Here is a 19,777-nt window from a genome sequence, read left to right on the forward strand (position 1 = left end):
TTCTTTTAATGACTCCTATTCTGTCTCTAAGGTGGAAGCTGGCTTTTAGTAGATACGAAATTTTGTGGACTCATTTTTCCCCCTTCTGTTGTAGTTTATAAAGTACATAGATATTAGGGCAAGGAAGATTTAAAATGCAGGAAACTTGCTAAGTGCAATTTAGATAAAAAAGAAAAAGTTGCTGGTTGTTTTTTTCTATGAAGAAGTTTTCTCCTTTTGCCTCAAATTCTACTACAACAGTATAAAAGGTAAAAGTTCACCTACTTTTGTATGAGAAAAAAATAGAAGACTGAGCACGGAGTGTGTTGAAGAATTTTTGATAAATTGAGTAGCATTTATCAGTAGCTCTGGTGTTTCCATAGAGCATCCTCAGTTCATCCTCAGGTCACTTGGATTCTAATCTCCTGCATCATCCTCACTGTGTGTTTTACAGATGGGGTTAAAAACCACCCAAATGTTCCTCTGCTAATTCTGTCTCTGCTTTGTTGTTATTTTTGTCTTCACATTCTCCTTGGTAAGTTTTAAGTATTTATTTCTGTTTTGATTCAGGATCTGAAAGAACTCTTCAGTTACTACTGATGAGGGTGAAAACTCTTAGGACCTTGTGGCTCTTGAGGCCCTTTATGCTTTCTATTTACTTGTTTCTGGAGCTGAATATTACAAGAAAGCTCCGTCTATGTAAGGCAATAGGATTACTCGTCTGTTCCAAACAACTGGTATTTGGGGGAAGACATCAGTTGTGAAGATTAAAATCAGATTGTCAGACACTATGAATCTGTGCTGTTTAAGTGGTAGGCACCTCTTTGTTATTAAAGGGCCTCCAGATGACTTTTGGAATGCATAATTAAGTTCAGTCCATTGCAGTTTACCTTCAAATGGATGATCTTTTATGTAAACTGTAATAAGGTGACTACTGGTCAAGAAAAGAGTGCTGGAGTGGAGAAGGGGGTGGTTTATTTCCCTCTATGTCCTCCCCTTCTTGTAAACTCCTCAAATTACAGTAACTACGTTAATATAATGAGATGGCAGATACATTTCAAGAAAACTATATCTAGTTTCCTAGATGATTAGAAGAAGTCATCCAGTGGTCCATCTGGAGCATTCTGTTAGTCATAATATGAACGTGTAAACTGCAACATTAAATTATGGCAAATGTTGCATTTGCATTAAAGGATTTTGTTCATTGCTTATTAATTTAGGACTCTACATAAGTTGCTCCCTGTTAAATTGTACTGAGGACAGAGTTAGATTAACAAATGTTTGCAAGAGATTGATAAGTCTGGCAAGAATGTTTGCCAAAACAGTGAATTCCTTGATTTAAACAGCCCATATTACATTTTTCTAAGTTTCATTTTCTATTGAGTACACAGGGATATTTTGCTTTATAGCCAAATTTATTTTTCTATTCCAAACCTGTCATCTTTTCTGAAATTACTATCTTTAGTGGAGAAAGGCATCTATTTATTGTTAAATACTCAACAGGTTCTGCAAAATTAAGTAATTGACTTTGAATTTCCCATATAAGATGACTATTAAAAAAAAAATCTTGAAGTTTAAAAAAAAGTTAAATGTGCCTTAAATTTATTGTGTTTGAGCAAACTGGAGTGAAGCTACCCTTTTCTGTTTGAACATGAAAGCAGTAGGCAAGTCGTAACATAGAAATCTAAATGTGTCCTTGTTGTGTTTATGCAGGTTTCCCCAGCCATGGTACTTTTCTTGGTGAACACCTTTGCTGTACTGAATCTGTAACCAATGAAGTTTGACTTCTTGGTGGACTAAAGATATATTAAAATGTAGTTATTTTAAGAAATGTACCTGCACTGTACTTCAGATGTGAGCTATACAAGAATCACTCCAGTATATCTGTGGTTTTGTTTAATAGTTGCAAGTAGAAAATAGCTCCTGAGATCTGAGCTGTAGACTTTCAATTTGTGCTGTGCCACTTGTCCTGTGAATGGTGTGAGCAGGGCAGAGTTCTGTGTAGTGCAGGTGTGCAGTAGCTGAGGGGAAGGGCACTGCCATGGCCAGTGCACATCAGCTGGAGGCCTCGTTAAACACATGTCAGCATTAGGAATAGTTCAGGACACCACACAAGTTCAATGTGGAGGTTGTTCAGCTTAAAACCATCTGTGATCTGTGAAAGCATAATTTGAAAGCCCTGCAAATCCTAGAGTCATCAGTGAGAATATTCCATTTTAGCATAAGCTTCAGATTTTTAGACATCTTTGGCATTTGTAATGGTTTAGTAATATCTTGCTGCAGTTTTCACCCAGCTAATGTAACTCCTTTTTACAAATGCTCTATCTGCATTAATATTTAACAGAGCTGAAAGTATTGTGAAATATAACATTCAGTTTCGAGGGCAGCGTGGACAAACAAAACATTAAAACCTGAGACTAACTGAACGAGCTATGAAGTTTTCTTTTGTTTTCTTTTGTTTTCTAAATTTGAGCCTTTGAAGCATATGTGAAAACTAGGCTGTGTTTGCACTATCCATTTAGCAGGTGTCCAGAAACCTTTAAACATGACAGCTGAAAATTAGACAAGCATTCAAAAACACGTGATGCATACAAATCAGCTATGTGTGAACTGTATTTTCACAAAGAAATTAAATGAAATTCATTAATGCGAGAGCTTTATATATACATTGTCCATTTGTTTTGCATTCAGTAGCAAACTAGCATGTACTTGAAGAACTGTTGGATTTTTCTAGGTCAATCACAGATTCTTACAGAATAATGTTCATTTTCATAGTGTTAGATGCCTTCTAAATGGAGTTACTGAATCATCATTAATAGGTAGCTTATGTTGTTATACTATGTTGATTATATTACTATTTAACATGTAATTGATATGTAATTGTTTTATTTTAAAATTGCCTTCTTCCATTTCTTCATCTCTTTGTCATGGTGTTCATTTTCTGTCAGTCATAACTTCTAAGCAGCTCCTGTAGTAATCTTTCAGAGAAGAACAGTTTTGTGTGCTCATGTAGACAGATCTGTTAGTTGGTATTTGTGTTGAACCTCAGATATATCTTGCCCCAAAGACTATTGTTTTCTGGTTTAGCATCCAAAGTTTCTTCCAAGATGTAGCCCACTTCATGCTTGCTTGTTTAGGAGAGGATTGCTTTAGAAATCGTGAAAATGAAAACCAATTCTGATTTAATGTAAAACTTGTAGTTAATGATGGTTGTTCCATCTCTTTTTTTTTCTCATTTTTAATGTTTTATTGTATTTCAGGGTACTGGGGTAAAAAATGTCCTCTCAGCTCTACTTCTTCACTGCAGTAGAAATAAGCTGAGTATGTATAACTTCTTACACAAAAGGATATCCTAGAGTAAGGAATTCTGCATTATAGCATAGGATGAATCCTGGATTTTCATGTTGTGTTGTCTAATGAAGGTGTAAACCAGCACTTAAGAGCACTCTAAGAGACTGAGCTGTACAGAGCAAATGTTTCTCCACCCTTTAAGTTGGCAGTATTCTGACCTATTCTATTTTCATGTTCTTAGTGGGAAAATTATTGCTGGGTTTCTTTTCTTTGTCTGAACAGAAGAGATGCCTCTCAAATGTATGGTTGTTGTCAGTTTTAATGCAAACTTTGACACTTCTTCTTCATTGTCAGTATGCGTAGTGATGGGAAAATGCAGAACAGGTGGTAAAATATTTTGTGCTCTTATTTAAAGTAAGAGAAGCTTTCTTTCACAAGACCTGTTCCATTTCTATTCCTCTGTGTGCCTGGAATGCACACATTCAGGTCACTACCTAGGAGAAGTAACCTTGCACATAATTATGCATTGTTTTCGCAGTGATCTCTGATTTCAAAAGCACTGTCTTGGTCTGTATTTGATGTGAAGGCTAGCAGGTATCATAGCCAAGAAAATACTGTTTTGTGATGGTTCTGTGAGGAAGGTAAATACCCAGATGTCTTGGGGAAAGCACATAGTTTCCCAATTAATTTCTAATCGTGGATACATAAATTTGCTGGGCTCAATCAGGGGCCCATGAGCTGAGTGTGACTTTTAATTGCCTGCTGTTTCAGCTAAACTTCTTGGAGCCCTCTTGCAGATGAGCCTGGACTGATTTTTAAAAGTAAAATTTGAGATTGCCCAAGGGCAGCCAGAATGATGTGGTGAGGACAGGCCTGGTAACCATCTGTCCCATGAGCTCTGCACAGCTGGGAACCTCGATGGAGCCACACTGGTGCCAGCTCTGGTCCAAACACCTTACGTTCATTGCACTTTGCTGTGTGCTCTTCAGAGCTAAAGCTTTCGGTCTGGAGGCCCCTTGGGAGCACTGACCAGTGGTATTGTGTGTGTAAATAACATTAAATGAAACAGGGTCTGGAACTGAGTATCAAGCCATCTCTCTCTGCCTTCTAAAGTAATTAATTTATACACTCTGCAAAGACAGGTTTATCAAATATATTTCTGTTGTTCATATAATTTTCCATTGCAAGTTTTTATGTTTTGGTGGTGGTTTGTTTTTTGGGTTTTTTTTGGGTTTTTTTCAATCTGGTAATTTATAAGGTTTTTAACACATCTGCACTAGGGATTTTAAACTGAAAATTGTATGAGCAAAGAATTAGCTCCTCCCTTTCCCATGGTACCTTTCTATCCCAAGCCCATCTGTTTCTCCAGTATGTTTAGGCTGTCCTGGAAAAACATTTTAACATATACTGTCCATACATTGTCCTGTATCTTGATTAATAAATTGAATGTTTTCTGTATTAGAGACAAAATTTAGTGTTGAAATACAGCATTATGCTGTCTTTCAGATTTCTTGAAGTCAGCAAGTTTATGAAGGGCAGCCTTGTTAAGACATGCTAAAGGTACATGCCTTTCTTTAAGCTGATGCAAATGGCAAATGTGTGCATATTTGGGTATGAACAGTGCTACACATGGTTTCTTTATTGTTTTAAATATACTTATTTCAAAGTTGGATGAAGACTTTTTGTCAAATTTCATTCTTAATATTATTCACTTATGGAGGAGGAGGTGTCAGTGAAAAAATTTGTAAATATATTTTATATAAATACATATATAAATATAAATATTTAGAAATACTTTTTAAGGTTAGCCATGATACTTTGATAGATAAATGCTACTTGCATTTTCATAGAGCTATATGTTCAATGCATCCATGTTTGTTTTTACAACTGTATCAGGCAGTACAGAACGGGGGCGTGGAAGTTGTTGACCATCTGAAGTCTCCTGAAGAACTGTTGAACTGTAGTTGCTGTCAGTGAATTCAGAATAAAACCTGTACCCAGCCTTGCAGATCCCCTAGGGGATTTTACTCTGGAAATAGTGTTACTTTCAATTCCTACATTTTTATTCTGCTTCCTTGGGTAAATTGTACTTATGGCAATATGAGGGAGTGGTAACTACTCCAGAATATCTTAGAATTCAGTTTTGAAATATCCTTATCTTGACTGACTGCAGGCTGCCAGTAAAAGGTTGCCATGTAGTGTAGTTTGCTTAGGCACAATATTTTCAAGGAAAGGCACAATGGTTGATGTGTGAGAGAAAATTGAAGTTTTCTGTGGGATTCTTTCCGTGCTGACAGTTGACAGCATTCCAGCAAGCTGACAGTTAATGGAACAAATGTATTATTAGTTTCTTCATTAATAATAGAAATCTGGAGTCTCCATCCTTCCTCTCTTTCTGTATGTGCTTTTGTGAAATTGCTAGAAAATGGAACAAAATGTCAAATTTCAGACAGGAAAATTTATCTGATAGAGCTTAATCATGTTTTAATGAAGGACATGGCACGCATACATTGTGTTAGAATCTTAAAAGTCTGAATTTAGACTTGCTTTAATATTTAAAGATAGGATTTTTGGTGTTGTGGATCTTTGAAGCTAGACTTCATAAGACTAGTCACCAGTAAATTAACAAATAGGAAAAAAAATACGTATTTGGCCTTCTGTGAGCTGTGTTCCCAGAGCTGGGCTGCACCAGACATTTGTGAGGATGCTTCTGTTGAGATGGAAAAAGGGGAATTACAAAAGGTTCTGAGCTGAGTGGAAGTAAGCTTGGTTATAAGACAAGACGCTGACACTCTCCATGGTTGATGGACAAAACTGTGTAGAAGTTATGAGACATTGAGGTAAGGGTTGCAGAGGAGATGAATGTCAGGGCTGGTTCAGTCTGAGGAAGCTGTAATTAATGGCCAGATGAAATGCTAGAGGGTTGGAGGCAGGGGTAAGGCATATGTAGTTTCTAAGGCCTCTTTGCTGATCTGAGTGCGTTACATCAAAGTGGCTTATTTACATCCCACACTCACCACACAAAACATGCAAGAAGAAATGGCTTTTCTGAGAGTTGGCTCCATATCTTCTGAAGCACTGAATAAATCTGTTTTGTGCTAGGAGAGCATGCATTTAAAATTAAGAGAGAGACCGTACCTCTTGCTGTCACAGGAGAGACTGATAACTTTTGATGAATGCCTTGTAGAGCTGCAGAAAAAGGAATGATAATCTAACAGCAAGTGGAGACACTCCTCCTTCACCTTGGGATGCCTTTCCTTCCCTCCCTCCTTCCTTCCTTCCTCATATTATTAGTAAAAATAAACAATGAGTTCTTTTATATGCTGCTGTATACTAAAATACTATTATGAATTATGAAATGGTTAGTAAATACAAGTTTTCTTGTACATATTGGCAAGTATATTTTACAGTTTTGAACATGTAGCAAATTATGAGGCTTCAAGGCAATAAAATTTGCTTATAGTACTGTGGTATATGTATAAAATCGGTTACTATAAAGGAAATATTTTCTCAGAGAACACAATCTCTCAAGATCCTTTTCTTAAACTATACTTAGTTTGTTTCACTCTTTGATTCTATGAAGTTTACCAAAATGAAAGAAAATGTAATTAAACACTTGGCTTTGGCCATTCAAAATGCTGACTTTTAATTGGAAAGGTGTCAACATTCACCTGGAGACCTTGGAAGGAGGGGAACAGTCCTTCCTGTATTTGTTTCTGAGGAATCATCCAAAGTGAAGTATTAAGCCTTCATTATCTTGGTGCTGATATCAAACAATTAGCTGTTCCAGCTAATCCTGCGTTGTTCAATGTCACTAGATCTTAATATAGTTTTAGTGGATAACCTCAAGGTGTACTGGGTTCTCTCTCAGTTGACAATGAACAAATGTAAGATTACATGAATTAGTGTCTTCATTCTTTGTTTTCTGATTTTCAAAAATGTTTGAAAATCAGTGTTTGGCTGATTTCGTGCTGTCCCAAACAGATTTTCTCTTTTCTAATTCATAGCAGGTTTTGTCATTATATGTTCTTGGGCATTTTTATTCCAAAACGACATGCAAGTACATCTGTGAACACAGTGTTGAGAAAGTGGCAGAATCCGAAGGATAGGGAAGAAGGAGCTGGGGTTGGTGTCGTGTTTTGCTCAGAAATCAGGCTTTTGGTCTCTCTCCAGTAAGCTGACCTGCATCCTACCGGTGCAGTCTGGATACATATTTTTTCTGTGTGTTAAGGAACGGTTACTGTTGTCCAATTTTGCCTCCCCTGTCAACTGGGGAAGGAAGCCAAAATACTGAGAGGAGCTGCTTTGGTATTGAGTTAACTCTTTAACTCAATAAGGTTTGTTTTTTTGGCAGCATTTTGGAAAAGGGGTCTTTAAATTGACATTTCTTTTGAGATAAATGCCAATTAAGGTAGCACATTTTTAATTAGCAATATATCAAATAGTTAAAAAATGTCTTCTTTAAAGAACATCAGAGTGTTTTGGTTGTACCTCTAGCTGTGAAATGAATGCAGGTTAGCTAGTTAGAAGTGGAATACATAGATTTTTGAAAGAATACTACTTGTGCAATATTTGTTATTCTTTGTGGAGGCAGTGTTTGCACTGTGTCCTCAAATCTTGCTTAAAAATTAACAAATGTATAGTGTTGTGGCATATGGAAAGCAAGAATCTTTTTAGGACTGTTGAATAATATGGGAAAATGTTCATTAAGTTAATAACAATGGAAGACAGCATGCTGTAACTCTTGAAGAAGCAAAGACAATTCTTCTAGTCAAATACTTGAACTACTCGGCATCTCGTATAGCTACACTCAAAACCTGTGTAAAGACAAAGTTAAAAGTGCACAGCTAGCACAAAAGAGATGAGAAAAGAAATGAGAAATATTACTGTAAAATCCATGATGCAGTTTTATTTTTTCTACTGTGGACATCTGCATTAAGGTGTTGCATTTCATTTTTTAATATGAGAGGACTTGGGTGGACTATACCTCCCTTTTTTTTTTGTTCTCTCTGTGATTATTACTTTTTTCCATGAAAGATGTCTGACAAGGCCAGTTTTTCTTTTCTGGATTTGGTTGACTGTATGTGTTTCCATATCAGTGTCAGATATTCCTAGTGGTTGTGACCAAGAGCATTTTAATGATTGCAGTATCTGCAAGACTTGTTCCTGTTCTGTCACTCTTTTATTTATGGAATTATGCAGTGATTCATGTTGAATGGGGGCCTCTGGAGAGTGTCTGTCCCAAGCCCTGCTCCCTTGCTGGAGGTGTGAGTATAAAGGGAAGGTAGGACTCTTGAAGCTCTCTGGATGGTGTGGAGCTTCCTGCCTTTTGATCTTCTGTCATTTCCATCAAGATTTTTGCTACCATATGTTAACTTTCGATTTTCTATTATTTTTCACTTTCTAGAATCTTGCCTTAGGAACATTCCTAAAAATACAAAATTTCGAACTCGTGCCATCTTATTAATGCAGACATTAAAAATAACTTATATGTGCACTTGGGACTTATTTGGGAAGTGTCTTGTACATCTTAAAAGGAGTTCTGCCTTATTCCAGGTTATGTATAGTTGTAAAATCTTAATTTTTCAATTTTTATTTCTTCCTAGGCCAGAAGCAAAATTTGGATGAAGTGAACTAACCAAGTTGCCGTCATGAGCAGGAGCAAGCGTGACAACAATTTCTACAGTGTTGAAATTGGAGACTCAACTTTCACCGTATTGAAACGGTATCAGAATTTGAAACCAATAGGATCAGGAGCACAAGGGATAGTATGGTAAGATTTCTTTCAAATTTAAATGTACATTTAGGTTTCCTTAACATAGGTTTTTGAGGTGTTGTATGTTACAGAGCAGCAGTGTGGAGAATTACCTTTTACAGGCAAAACAGCAATGCTAACTGATGGCCATTTTTCCTCGGCAAGGGCTGTTGCTTTTTGACCTGTTCAGCTTTAGAAGTGATGCCCTACTGTGCACATTCAGCCAGCTGTGCTGAGTCCTGTAAATTAATGGGGGAAAAAGAAACTGGATAAAGAAACTAATCCTAAACAACACTCCTTACAGTGAAGCAAAAGCCAGAAATACTCTGTATAATATTTGTGTATGTTTGCACTTCTTGATATGGTTTGTTAGGAGTCCATTTCACTTAGTTTCATAATCTGGGTAGTCCTTGATAGCAGTGAGTGAGCATTTGGGATGCTGGCTGTCATATGTAAGTGCCTGATGCCGTTTGGCTAAGTCTGACTTGACAATATTAAATTATTCTTTGAATAAGGGCCCTGCTGTGTGGACTGAAAAGTGTCCAGTTGATTTCAGTTGTTGACAACTAGCTGCTTGCAGGCACTATTTCCTGTGCAGTGGCATTGCCTCAAAGAGAAGTGTTGGTTTAACCTTCCTGGAAGCTTTTTTGCATGTTTGAAAAGGATGTAACTATCACAGAACCTTGCAGATTTTTCAATTTATTGTAACTCTTAAGATGTTAACCAGGCACTTAAAAATACAAAAACATCAAGAAGGAGAAAGTTAGGGGAAAGCATAATCTCAATTCTGTTACCTCTTTACTACCTTGATCTTGTCTTGATCAGTGTAAAGAGAAAATGTGGGTATAGGTGGGTTCATATTTGTGTTCTAGAAGGATTAATAAAAGAGCATAACAAATGCAAATGGAGACTTGAAGAAAGAACTTTATAAAGGGTTGTTTTTGATATGGTAACTTCTAGCATTAAGATTACTGGTATTAACTAGCAGCAACCAAAAAACTCATCTGAATTTTGTTTGCATTTGTGTTAATATACTGAGGATGTAGACAATTGTAGATTGTGTAGTTGCTATAGAAATGCTATAGATGTTATTAGTGTCCTTCTGATAGCCAGTCATATGTTACTACTGCCTGTTTTCCAAATTTATTGCCCTTCCTAGAGCTGAGATCCCAAAACTGACCATATAACTACTCTAGGGGCATTCTGTAATTGCTGCTAGTGGTAATTGAAACCTTTTTAGATAAATTGCAGCTTTAAAAAAATGGAGTTTTTGTTTGAGTGGTGGCAGTTTATTTATTTTTGTTTGTGGTTTTGTTTGTTTGTTTGTTGTTTTTGGGGTTTTTTTGGTAACTGATCCAGTTGATTTGGAGGAATATTAAGTAGATGGTCTGATACTGTGGTACTGAAACAGGCTCTAGGCTGCTGTTACGTGCAGGGAATGTAGAAGTTTAAATACTAGAACAGGAGTCCCTTGTTGGCAGCCTTCCCTGAAATGATCCTTATCTTTGGGGCAGGTGGGGGAATTCCAGATATAATGGAAAATGTACATCAGAGGAAGTTATCAGTACATGTTACTCTCATTTTTTTTCTTTTGTGGTGTCTAGAGGTTTTGTTGATAATAAATTACAAATCATTCAAGCCTACATACTACATAGACAATCCGCTTCTTAAAGCAGTGAGTTAGATTTAATAGATGCTAGTGTTTTCTTGCAGATAGTCTTTATTAGATTTGAATACCATTCTTGAGAAGAGAGAAGAAAATATTTTCCCTGCTGAGACTCTTTTAGTAACTGATAAATATTTCCTGAGTCTGCATGGCAGTCAGCTGTTGTATTAGCTCTTACAGGAAAAACAAGCCATGCCTTCCTGTCATGGAAATGTGATATGTATAAGGGAGTTGTCTCCAGTAAGTCTTCATCAGTTAAACAGCCTGTGTCACTGAATCGTATGACAATCTTGGCATTAGTCTGCAAACAAAATGTTATTTTTTTTCCACCGAGTTAAAGCCAGTGACATCTAGAGGTTAAAGCTTTCTTAACAATTTTTTTGTCTTGACTTTGATGCTGTCATTGTCATCAGGGTGTTAAACAACTACATAAGTGAAAGCATGGGACCTTTTTATAACCTACTTTTCCTGCCTTCTCCCTTGTAGTGTGAAGATTTTATGTAAAATTGATGTGCTTTTTATGTTTGAAGTGTTTTGGATCTTTTTTAGATGGTCTGTTCTTAAGTGACAGTGAGTGGCAAGAACTCGGTATCCTTGGAAGCAGAAATACTGCATTATATTGTAGAGATTGTCATGTGTTAATGCTCTGAAGCTGGGAAATATTTTTAAATTTTGAATCACTCTCACATTCCTAAAGCTGGATAACACTGGATAACATTTGGGGTTTCTGCAGACATGATACAAATCAGCTGAAAATGTTTGCAACTGCCACAGCTTAAAGGACCTTGACACTAGAGATGTAATAATGTTATTTTTAATTACAGTGCAGCTTATGATGCCATCCTTGAGCGGAATGTTGCAATCAAGAAGTTAAGCCGACCTTTTCAGAACCAAACCCATGCTAAAAGAGCCTACAGAGAGCTTGTTCTTATGAAGTGCGTTAATCACAAAAATGTGAGTGTGGTGTGCTGCTTCAGATGTTAAAGAATTAACTGGAAGGTTATCCTTTGTAAAAGTCTGGAAAGTGACTTCAGAGGAGATTTGCATTGCATGGTTGTATCTCCATGATAAGTGCAGAAGGGTCTTGAAGAAGAGCTATTATTGGCTAGTTTTAATTACCTGCCCAATCTTTAAATACCCCCTTCAAACTCGGCAAGGAGTCAGTGAGTGTTACATTGCCAAAATTTACAATCAGCTGTCAAATAAAAGTACCATGGCTGGTAAGTGCATCCTGCTTCTAGACACCTAGGAGAAAAAAGAAATAGACTGTAATACCTTTTTTTTTACCCTGATGCATGAATGAGTTTAGAATCTTGTGTTGTGACAGTGGGGAGCAAATAGGTGATAAATTTATTGGAGTTGAATTGCAGAAGGCTGGTGTTGGCCATTTTATTCCTTCAGAGTCAGATGTGTGCAGTCTTCTTTACCTTCTGTTTTAATCTCCCATCAGGAAGATGTAATTTCTCCTGGAGAGAGAAGGAGATGAGAGTGTCATAGGATACTTACTCTGTCTTCTAGCTTCTTGGGAAATTTTTGTAATTTTTCTCAGATAGGGATGGTTTATATGTGGATTCCCTGAAGGATGTTCCACCTAATAGTGTCATTTGTATGATAGTAAACTATTGCATGCCTGTCTGATTTTTGATGAGTAGTAGCTTGGCCTCTTCCTGTACATCCCATCCATTCTTAATTCAGAATGTCCTAGAGCATCTGTTAGAACCTGTTTTTCTGTTTGGATGAAATTGTTTCTTCACCTTTGTCAGTGGCAAAGTGGTATCCTTTAGGGAGTCTTCATCAGGTTTTCATTTTATTATTCCTCAGGTACAAAAAAAAAATTTACCAGGTCTTCAGAGTGAAAGGAGGGGGAAGAGTGACTAAGCTCCTTTGGTTTTAAGATTTTAGTATCATCTTGTTAATACACAGAGTGTCTTTAGATTATATGATTTGTCCAGGAAAAATACTCCTCCCAAAATCATTTGTATCTGTTTGCATCACATTAGGCCTGGTTGAGCTACTGAGTATCTTGAGCTTTGTGTATACCAGGAGGTTCATATTAGAATAATAGTTACCAGTTTTGAAACATTGACTCTGCAACTTTGCTATTGCTGTGCTGCAATTACCCTTCCTCTCTCGTGCAGATAATCGGCCTACTGAATGTGTTCACACCACAAAAATCCCTGGAAGAATTTCAAGATGTGTAAGTCAGATTTGAGCTAAAGCTGAGAAATTTATTTTTAAATTATTCATATGAAAAGATGAGCAAGAGAAAAAATACAGTAAAATGGCACTATTATCTGATTATTCTTTTTTTTCTTCATAAGCTACATAGTGATGGAGCTCATGGATGCAAATCTCTGCCAAGTGATTCAAATGGAGCTAGACCATGAACGAATGTCCTATCTCCTTTATCAAATGCTGTGTGGTATCAAACATCTTCATTCAGCTGGGATTATTCATAGGGTAAGTGACCTAAACTGTATAATTTGCATTGCACCTGGTTTTATCTTGAGTATTTGAAAGATAAAAGAAGTTAGAAATAGGAGCATGAAGGGTGTTTCATAGCCTTGTCCCATAGGCAGGGAGAGGAAATCATCACACCTTTTTCCAGGGTGATTCTGGAATGAGCCTTTTGAACGTTAAAATGATTTGATAATGATCTGCACAGAGCAAACTGAAGATTTTTGCAGTGAGTTGCATTACCTCCTCTAATTCTGTATAATGTTCTACTTTAATAGTCATGGCGGGAAAGGATATCTGGAAGCATCTCTGCCTTTATTGTTTTGGTAACCAAACCTGAAATCCCATCTTTTGAAAGAACTGCCCATTTTATTTCTGCTCCTTTACTAGCAGAGTAATGAATAACTATCTGAAATTTCCAGGTAAGGAGATGATAATAAAGACTTGTAACTGGAACTTGGATAGCTGTGTGTCACAAATCATTCACTCAGATGTCTAACAGGCAGAACTGACTACAGCTTTTTAAATGGCATGTGGGTTGCAGTCTAGTCAAGAGATTCTGAATTAAAGGTTGCCTGTTCAAGTTGAGCATGTTATATGTAATGGTATATAGATTCAAGATTGCTTGAGATTGTCTGATCAAAACTTTCCAAGTATAATCTTGTCAGTTTGGGAAATGGTAAGCTTGTATTTTATAGTACTACATTTTTCATTGTGACTTTTTTAAGAGTTTGAGAAGTTTTAATTTCTGAAGCAATAGAAAAGATTTAATTAACCTTAGTGATGTGGGGTGGTTTCAGTCCTTACTACAAAATCTTCTTCATGATGTGCACAGGAAAGCAGATCACAAATGGCCATTCTGTGCACTACCACAGGAATTGCCACGTTAGGATGCTTGTCGAGGTCAGTGGTCCACCATCTCGTGACTGGGGTGTTGAATGGTCTGCAAGCTGCATCTGCAGTCTGACATTCCTATTCAGTGTGCCATCTTTTCCCCACAGAAACAGGGACAACTATTTGAATAGAAGTACAGCTTGAGTGGGCAAATGCTGCTTTCTTTTGCTCAGCTAGTTCTCATACTCATCAGCTGCTTCATTCCAGTGAGGAGCTCAGGGAATGAAGGTGAAACCTTCCTTCTTGTATTCGGTTTCCCTGCTCTGTTGGAAGAGATGGGCAAGGGAGAGAGAAGCATTGCCTGCAACCAGGCATTGTACCTGATGCTGTTTAGTCTGCTTGTGGGCATTTGAGATAGTTCACTTGGGCTTTTTGCATTATTCTGGGAATGCTCAGCAAAACGAGGCTGTTTCACTTACTGTTGTGGTACTATATTTGCCTATGACTGAAATTATTCAGCCCATGGTGTTCTAATGTATTTGCCTGTGGGTCTGAAATAATGGTTTGTATGCAGTTTCACATTTCCTCTTCAATACTTGCATATGCAGGTTTAATGCTGTGGATTTTCCTTGGTCTCTTTTAGTTTCAGAAAACAGTATATTGTCTGGACATGCCAGAGTAGGTAAAGTAAGAATGTCTCTCTGTGGACCTTAGCACAAGCTTAAGGGAGTTTCTAAAAGTGTGCTTGCCTCAGGGTGGTTTGTACCCCTCTGAAGTAGGCATTGATCCTGTAGAAGTTGTGGATAAATTTAAACATTTTTACAGTTATAGAAAAGAGGTAACTACTTAGGTAGTTAGGCAAGAGTAAAGACAGCTTTGAGGATAGAATTCCTGCCTCTGTAAATGGGTTAAGTCTTTGAAATGCTTCCTATCATACAGGGATAAACTGTCCTAAAGAGACTAAATACAATTGCTATGTAAATAGCACCGTATGTATGCATGAATGTTTTTTAAAGGACATGTGCTGAAACTTTTGAAGGATATTTCACTTGCATTGCCTTCCTGGTAGATTTTCAGCTGACAGCTTCTTAGACTTTGTTAGAAAATTGAGTATATTCAGGCACAGCATTACCTGCTGTGTGCATTGTGCCTTTTTACTTCAAGGTGCAAAGCGCCGAAGTTTTATTTCTCTGTGGAGGACGCTGAACAAAACCTTGGAGTACAAGGAAGATATCCTGCAAAGGCACACATGTCACACAGAGTGAATGGCTCCAGTGGTAACTCTGTACCACTCTTCTGGGCTCTCAGCACCAGTCCTTGATGTCCAAGGCTAATTACTTTATTGAAACTTCTTAAACATAACCTGTGATACTGTGGCTGCCCAAGGAGCGTTCTGGCTATCAATCTAATGTTCTACTTTAATGATCTCTAAAGCTTTAAGCTTTTTTTGTTGGTGGTAGTTCTACACCTTTTTTAACTGGGTTATTCAGCTTCTAACATAGCTGTGGTAATCTCACCACCTCAGTAATTTTTTAAAGCTGGTTGAATGACTGAAATAAAAATCTGTTTATGAGCTTTATAGCACTGGATACTGCTTGCCATAGAAATAAGTGGTTTTTCTAATAGCAAGCTAGAGCCATGGAACAAAACAGAGAACAAATAATGAGTTTGTCAACTTCACCTTGAAGTTGTAGGGGCAAACTTAGTTGCCACATCAATGGGTAAAGATTTGACCATAACTTTGCACTGACTTTAACAGATGTTGGCAAATCAACATTACTGTGTTCCAAACATTTTGCAGAGATGCAATTTCCAGCCAATATAGAAGTACACATTGCATAATCTGAGGATGAATGATCAGCATTGCGGAGTTGTGCCTCACTGACTTTCTGAGGGACACAGAGTGTCTCATTAGTCTCGCATCGGGGCTCTGAAACATTGAATTCTGCCCGAATTTCAGTACTTAACAAAGGGGCCTAATTACAGAAGCCCTTCACAAATCTGTTAGAAAGAGAAAAGCCCACAGAAGCCATGAATTACCCTCCAGAGATGTCCCTGTCTCCTTGTCTGGCTAATGGGGAGACAGCCATGCAAGAATCTGTTTCTTAAGCACTGACATTTTACATTTTCAAGGTTCAGTGAGAGATTTTTTGCTATAGGTTCTGGTTATATTTATCCATTCTAATTAATTTGATCACTCCTGAAGGAGCTTTGAGTTTCTGTTTATTTAGTAGAAGATATATATATATATATATATATATATATAAGGGATGCAGGTTTTGCATCTCTGCATGAGTTTGAATGTAGTGTAAGTCAATTCATCATTTTGATCCTAGGCTTCATGACAGCTACATATGGTGTTCAGAAATAAGGATGGACAGCATTTGGTAAGCAAAGAGAAGATCTCTTAACATTTTGAGTGTTAATCCTGTAGCTTTGGGGAGGATGAGTGTAGTTAATACTGTGAGCATGCACCTGGCATTCTGCAGTGAACATCCTGAAAATAATAGAAGTGTGCAGAAATAAAGCTGGTAATAACAAGGACTGTAGCAGAATCTGAAACGTGCATATTAAGTAGCCAGAAGGCCTTATACAAGTTAAATTATTTTGTGGTGTTTGAGAATGTTTTAAGCTAAAGTTGTCTGCAGAGTCCCTGTGTGGAAATGCATGTGTGAATATGTATGCATGCAAGGCTTTTAACTAGTCATTAAAATTCTATTGTTCTAGAACTCTTTTTGTTGTTTCCTCTCTATATTTAATGCAGTTTTCATAGCATTATGAGGAGATTGCTGAAAGCCATCCAAGTACAAATGAAAACCACATAAATCCTGCAGATACCTACCTTTAAGTCTTTAAGAAACAGTGACAGATAGGGCTACTTATCAAATGCCTTCAGCTCAAGGGCTGGAGTCCTCTGTCAGATCTCAGGTTTTTCTCTCATTAATCTCAGTAGAGTGTGGGCAGGAGGTTTCTTAGTCTTATGTGTGTTGTCCCATGTGCTGTGAATGATTTTATGATTGTAAGGTTATTCTGAAGTTACTCTGTAATATTTACTCTGTGACGTTCAGGTGTTTGTAAGATCCTGCTGAGGTGATGACAGAGAAAGCCTGTGTAGTGTTTGTATAAATAAATGTTGCAAAGCCAGTATTGTCAATAGGGTTCAAGTGTAGAGAATAGTTCCCATATTGCTAACCAAAACTATCTGATGCTATGTCAACATTTTCCACTCCACTCTAATGACTGTGGTAGTTTTTGGCAGTTTTTCAATGGTGCCTTTTTGGGTTTGGTTGCCAAACTTAGTATAAAACCAAGTCCTAAATTGGAAAATAAAACCATGTGGGCATGGAGATTTCTTTTCTGTTCAGAGAAATATATTGGTTCAAAAGAGGTAATGTAACCTCAACTAGCAAATAAACCTTTTACATTCATTATAATTCTAATAATTCTTGTATCAAGATGATTATTGAATTTAAGTGATTGTCGTGTTACTTGTGTTGTGCATTGTAGTGATAATTATTGTTCCAGTGAGCAGTTTCTAGACCTTTCCTCAGAGCTAACACTTCTTACTAACCTCAATTTATTTCAGACATTGCTAACATATCTTGTAATGCTGGTTGTATTTTCCTTCTTTAATTGCTGTATAAATATACAAGCACAATAAAGGAATTAATTCTGTAATCTGCTGAATGCACATAAATTGATGCAAGGGGAAAAGAGCTGCAGTTATAGCAATAACCTAGTTGTGTGCATGGGATTTAATGTTAGCAGTGTTATCTTTTAAAAATGTGAACCACAGACTACTTTGTGCTTGTCTTAGCAGTCATATATGATGTTTCTTTTTAAAGGATTTAAAGCCCAGTAATATAGTAGTAAAGTCAGACTGCACTTTGAAGATTCTTGACTTTGGACTGGCCAGAACTGCAGGAACTAGTTTTATGATGACGCCTTATGTAGTGACTCGTTACTACAGAGCACCAGAGGTCATCCTAGGGATGGGATACAAAGAAAACGGTCAGCAAATATAGTCTTTCTTTGGCATAGCTTTATTTTTTTTTGTTTGGCACACCACATTTTACATGTTAATGTTTTTTTCAAGCTGTAGAAATTTTATAAATTAGTCTTGTGACCAAAATGCAGATTCTGGATACACCAATTTGTTTATTCAACTCAACCCATTAGAAAAAGTTTGCATTTAATAGGAGCGGAAATCGAGGGCCTTGTTTGTTTAAAAAATTAAATAACTTCCTTGGTACATTACATGACAGGAAGAACTGGAAATATATTTTCTTAAAATGTGGTATGTTCTTTGTATCTGACTTTTGTATGTATCTGACTTTATTCATGGTGAAGATGTAAATTGTGATTTATCAGTAGATAGGTGTACTAAATTGGATGCTAAATAACTGTACTGGGTATGGCCTTTCAGGAAATAGGGAGCATAAAGTCTACTGAGGAACCAACAAGCTAAGATTACTTACTGTGGCATTCCTTTTCATTAAAACCAGCCTCCTTTAGGCTTTTTGCATTAAAAAAGTGCATTAAACATTAAAAGTGCATCAAGTTCTTAATGCTGCTGAATGTGAAAAACGAGGTTCACATATTTTTTATAGAATTTCAAAGTTTAATAAAAAGACAATTTGGAGATAGAATTAAAGTCAGGTATTCAGATACGGCCGGGTGTCTCTGCATTCAGCCAAGACAGCACACCTACTAACAAAGGATAGTCCCTTAAAAACAGAACCCTACTACATATCCATAAATTCTCATACATATTCATACAGTCTTCTTAGGATTTTTGGTGTTCTTCTGTTTAGTTTTCTCTTGCCCCCTTCCCACTAGATCAATCTTTTTGGCGCCATCAAGATTTACATTCCCTGATAACAGAAATGCAATAAATTCCTCCCCCAAAACTCTGGTTACGGCAGTCTTCATCTGGATAAGATAGTTTACGAATGCAGGGGGTCTCTAGCTATCTTTTTTGGTCTTTGGGTTATACAAACAAAAATAGTTTTTGTTTTAATACTATGCCATAGCTTAACATATACATATATACCACTATTTCTAAGTTTCATCAATAACGGAAATAAAGGAAACTGTATAAATACAGCTAAATTTTCTAATCTTATACACATAACAATCATTATAATATTTGCGAAAAGCCAGTAATATGATATGTATCTATAACACTGAAGAAAAACTCAGTAACATACTTGAGACAAGCAGACAGAGAGTACTGTCATGATGCATCATAGATTCTTTGAGATCCATGACAAATTGCAAGGGAATTTTACTTTGCATACACGTCCTCCTCACCATACTCTCTCTGTTACCAGTCTGCCTCTCAGTATCTTCTACAGAAAAATAAAAAAAGATCTGTCATCTGAGGGAAACACAAGTTTCCCTATCATCAAGTACATTGCACCTTCAAGGAAACAGCCAGTGGTACCCATTAGGAGAACAAAGTGACGTCTCATTCCTGACGCTCCATTGCAGCGCCCTGATTCTGCTGCCATTTCACGCTGTGTGTCCCCCTGCTCAGGCAGCTCCCTGGTTCCACTTGTCAACGCCTCAGTGTGTGTTTGAAACTCTTCTGGTCATGTCTCCAGGGAGGCCCTGAGCTGTCTCCTGGGGATGTGAGGTGTGGCTCCTCACCTCCTGACACAACTGGGGCTTGCTCTGCCTTTCAGCATTCCTAATACAGTCTGCAAACTTGCCTGGCAACTGCATACCATTGCAGCAAGGGACTTCAGGCTGTGTGTGAACAGTGCTAGCGCTGAAAGAAGCCAGATCAAGGG

At 37.2% G+C, this 19,777-nt stretch overlaps 1 protein-coding gene across 4 annotated transcripts in view; it reads left to right on the forward strand.

Moving 5' to 3' along the window:
• The window catches only part of MAPK8 (mitogen-activated protein kinase 8), a 44,289-nt gene that overhangs the window by 11,014 nt on the left and 13,498 nt on the right, over positions 1-19,777 (forward strand). For 3 of the 4 annotated variants that reach the window (XM_015633041.2, XM_015633042.2, XM_015633040.2), the window contains exons 2-6: positions 8,877-9,043; positions 11,516-11,645; positions 12,830-12,888; positions 13,013-13,151; positions 17,828-17,993. In XM_015633041.2, coding sequence (XP_015488527.1) covers positions 8,922-9,043; positions 11,516-11,645; positions 12,830-12,888; positions 13,013-13,151; positions 17,828-17,993 — 616 coding nt within the window. In that variant the 5' untranslated portion in view covers positions 8,877-8,921. Of the gene's footprint in view, positions 1-5,082; positions 9,044-11,515; positions 11,646-12,829; positions 12,889-13,012; positions 13,152-17,827; positions 17,994-19,777 lie in introns of those variants that run through there. The other variant, XM_033515829.1, reaches the window with a different exon arrangement.

Source organism: Parus major, chromosome 6, assembly GCF_001522545.3.
Source record: "Parus major isolate Abel chromosome 6, Parus_major1.1, whole genome shotgun sequence".
NCBI lineage: Eukaryota > Metazoa > Chordata > Aves > Passeriformes > Paridae > Parus > Parus major.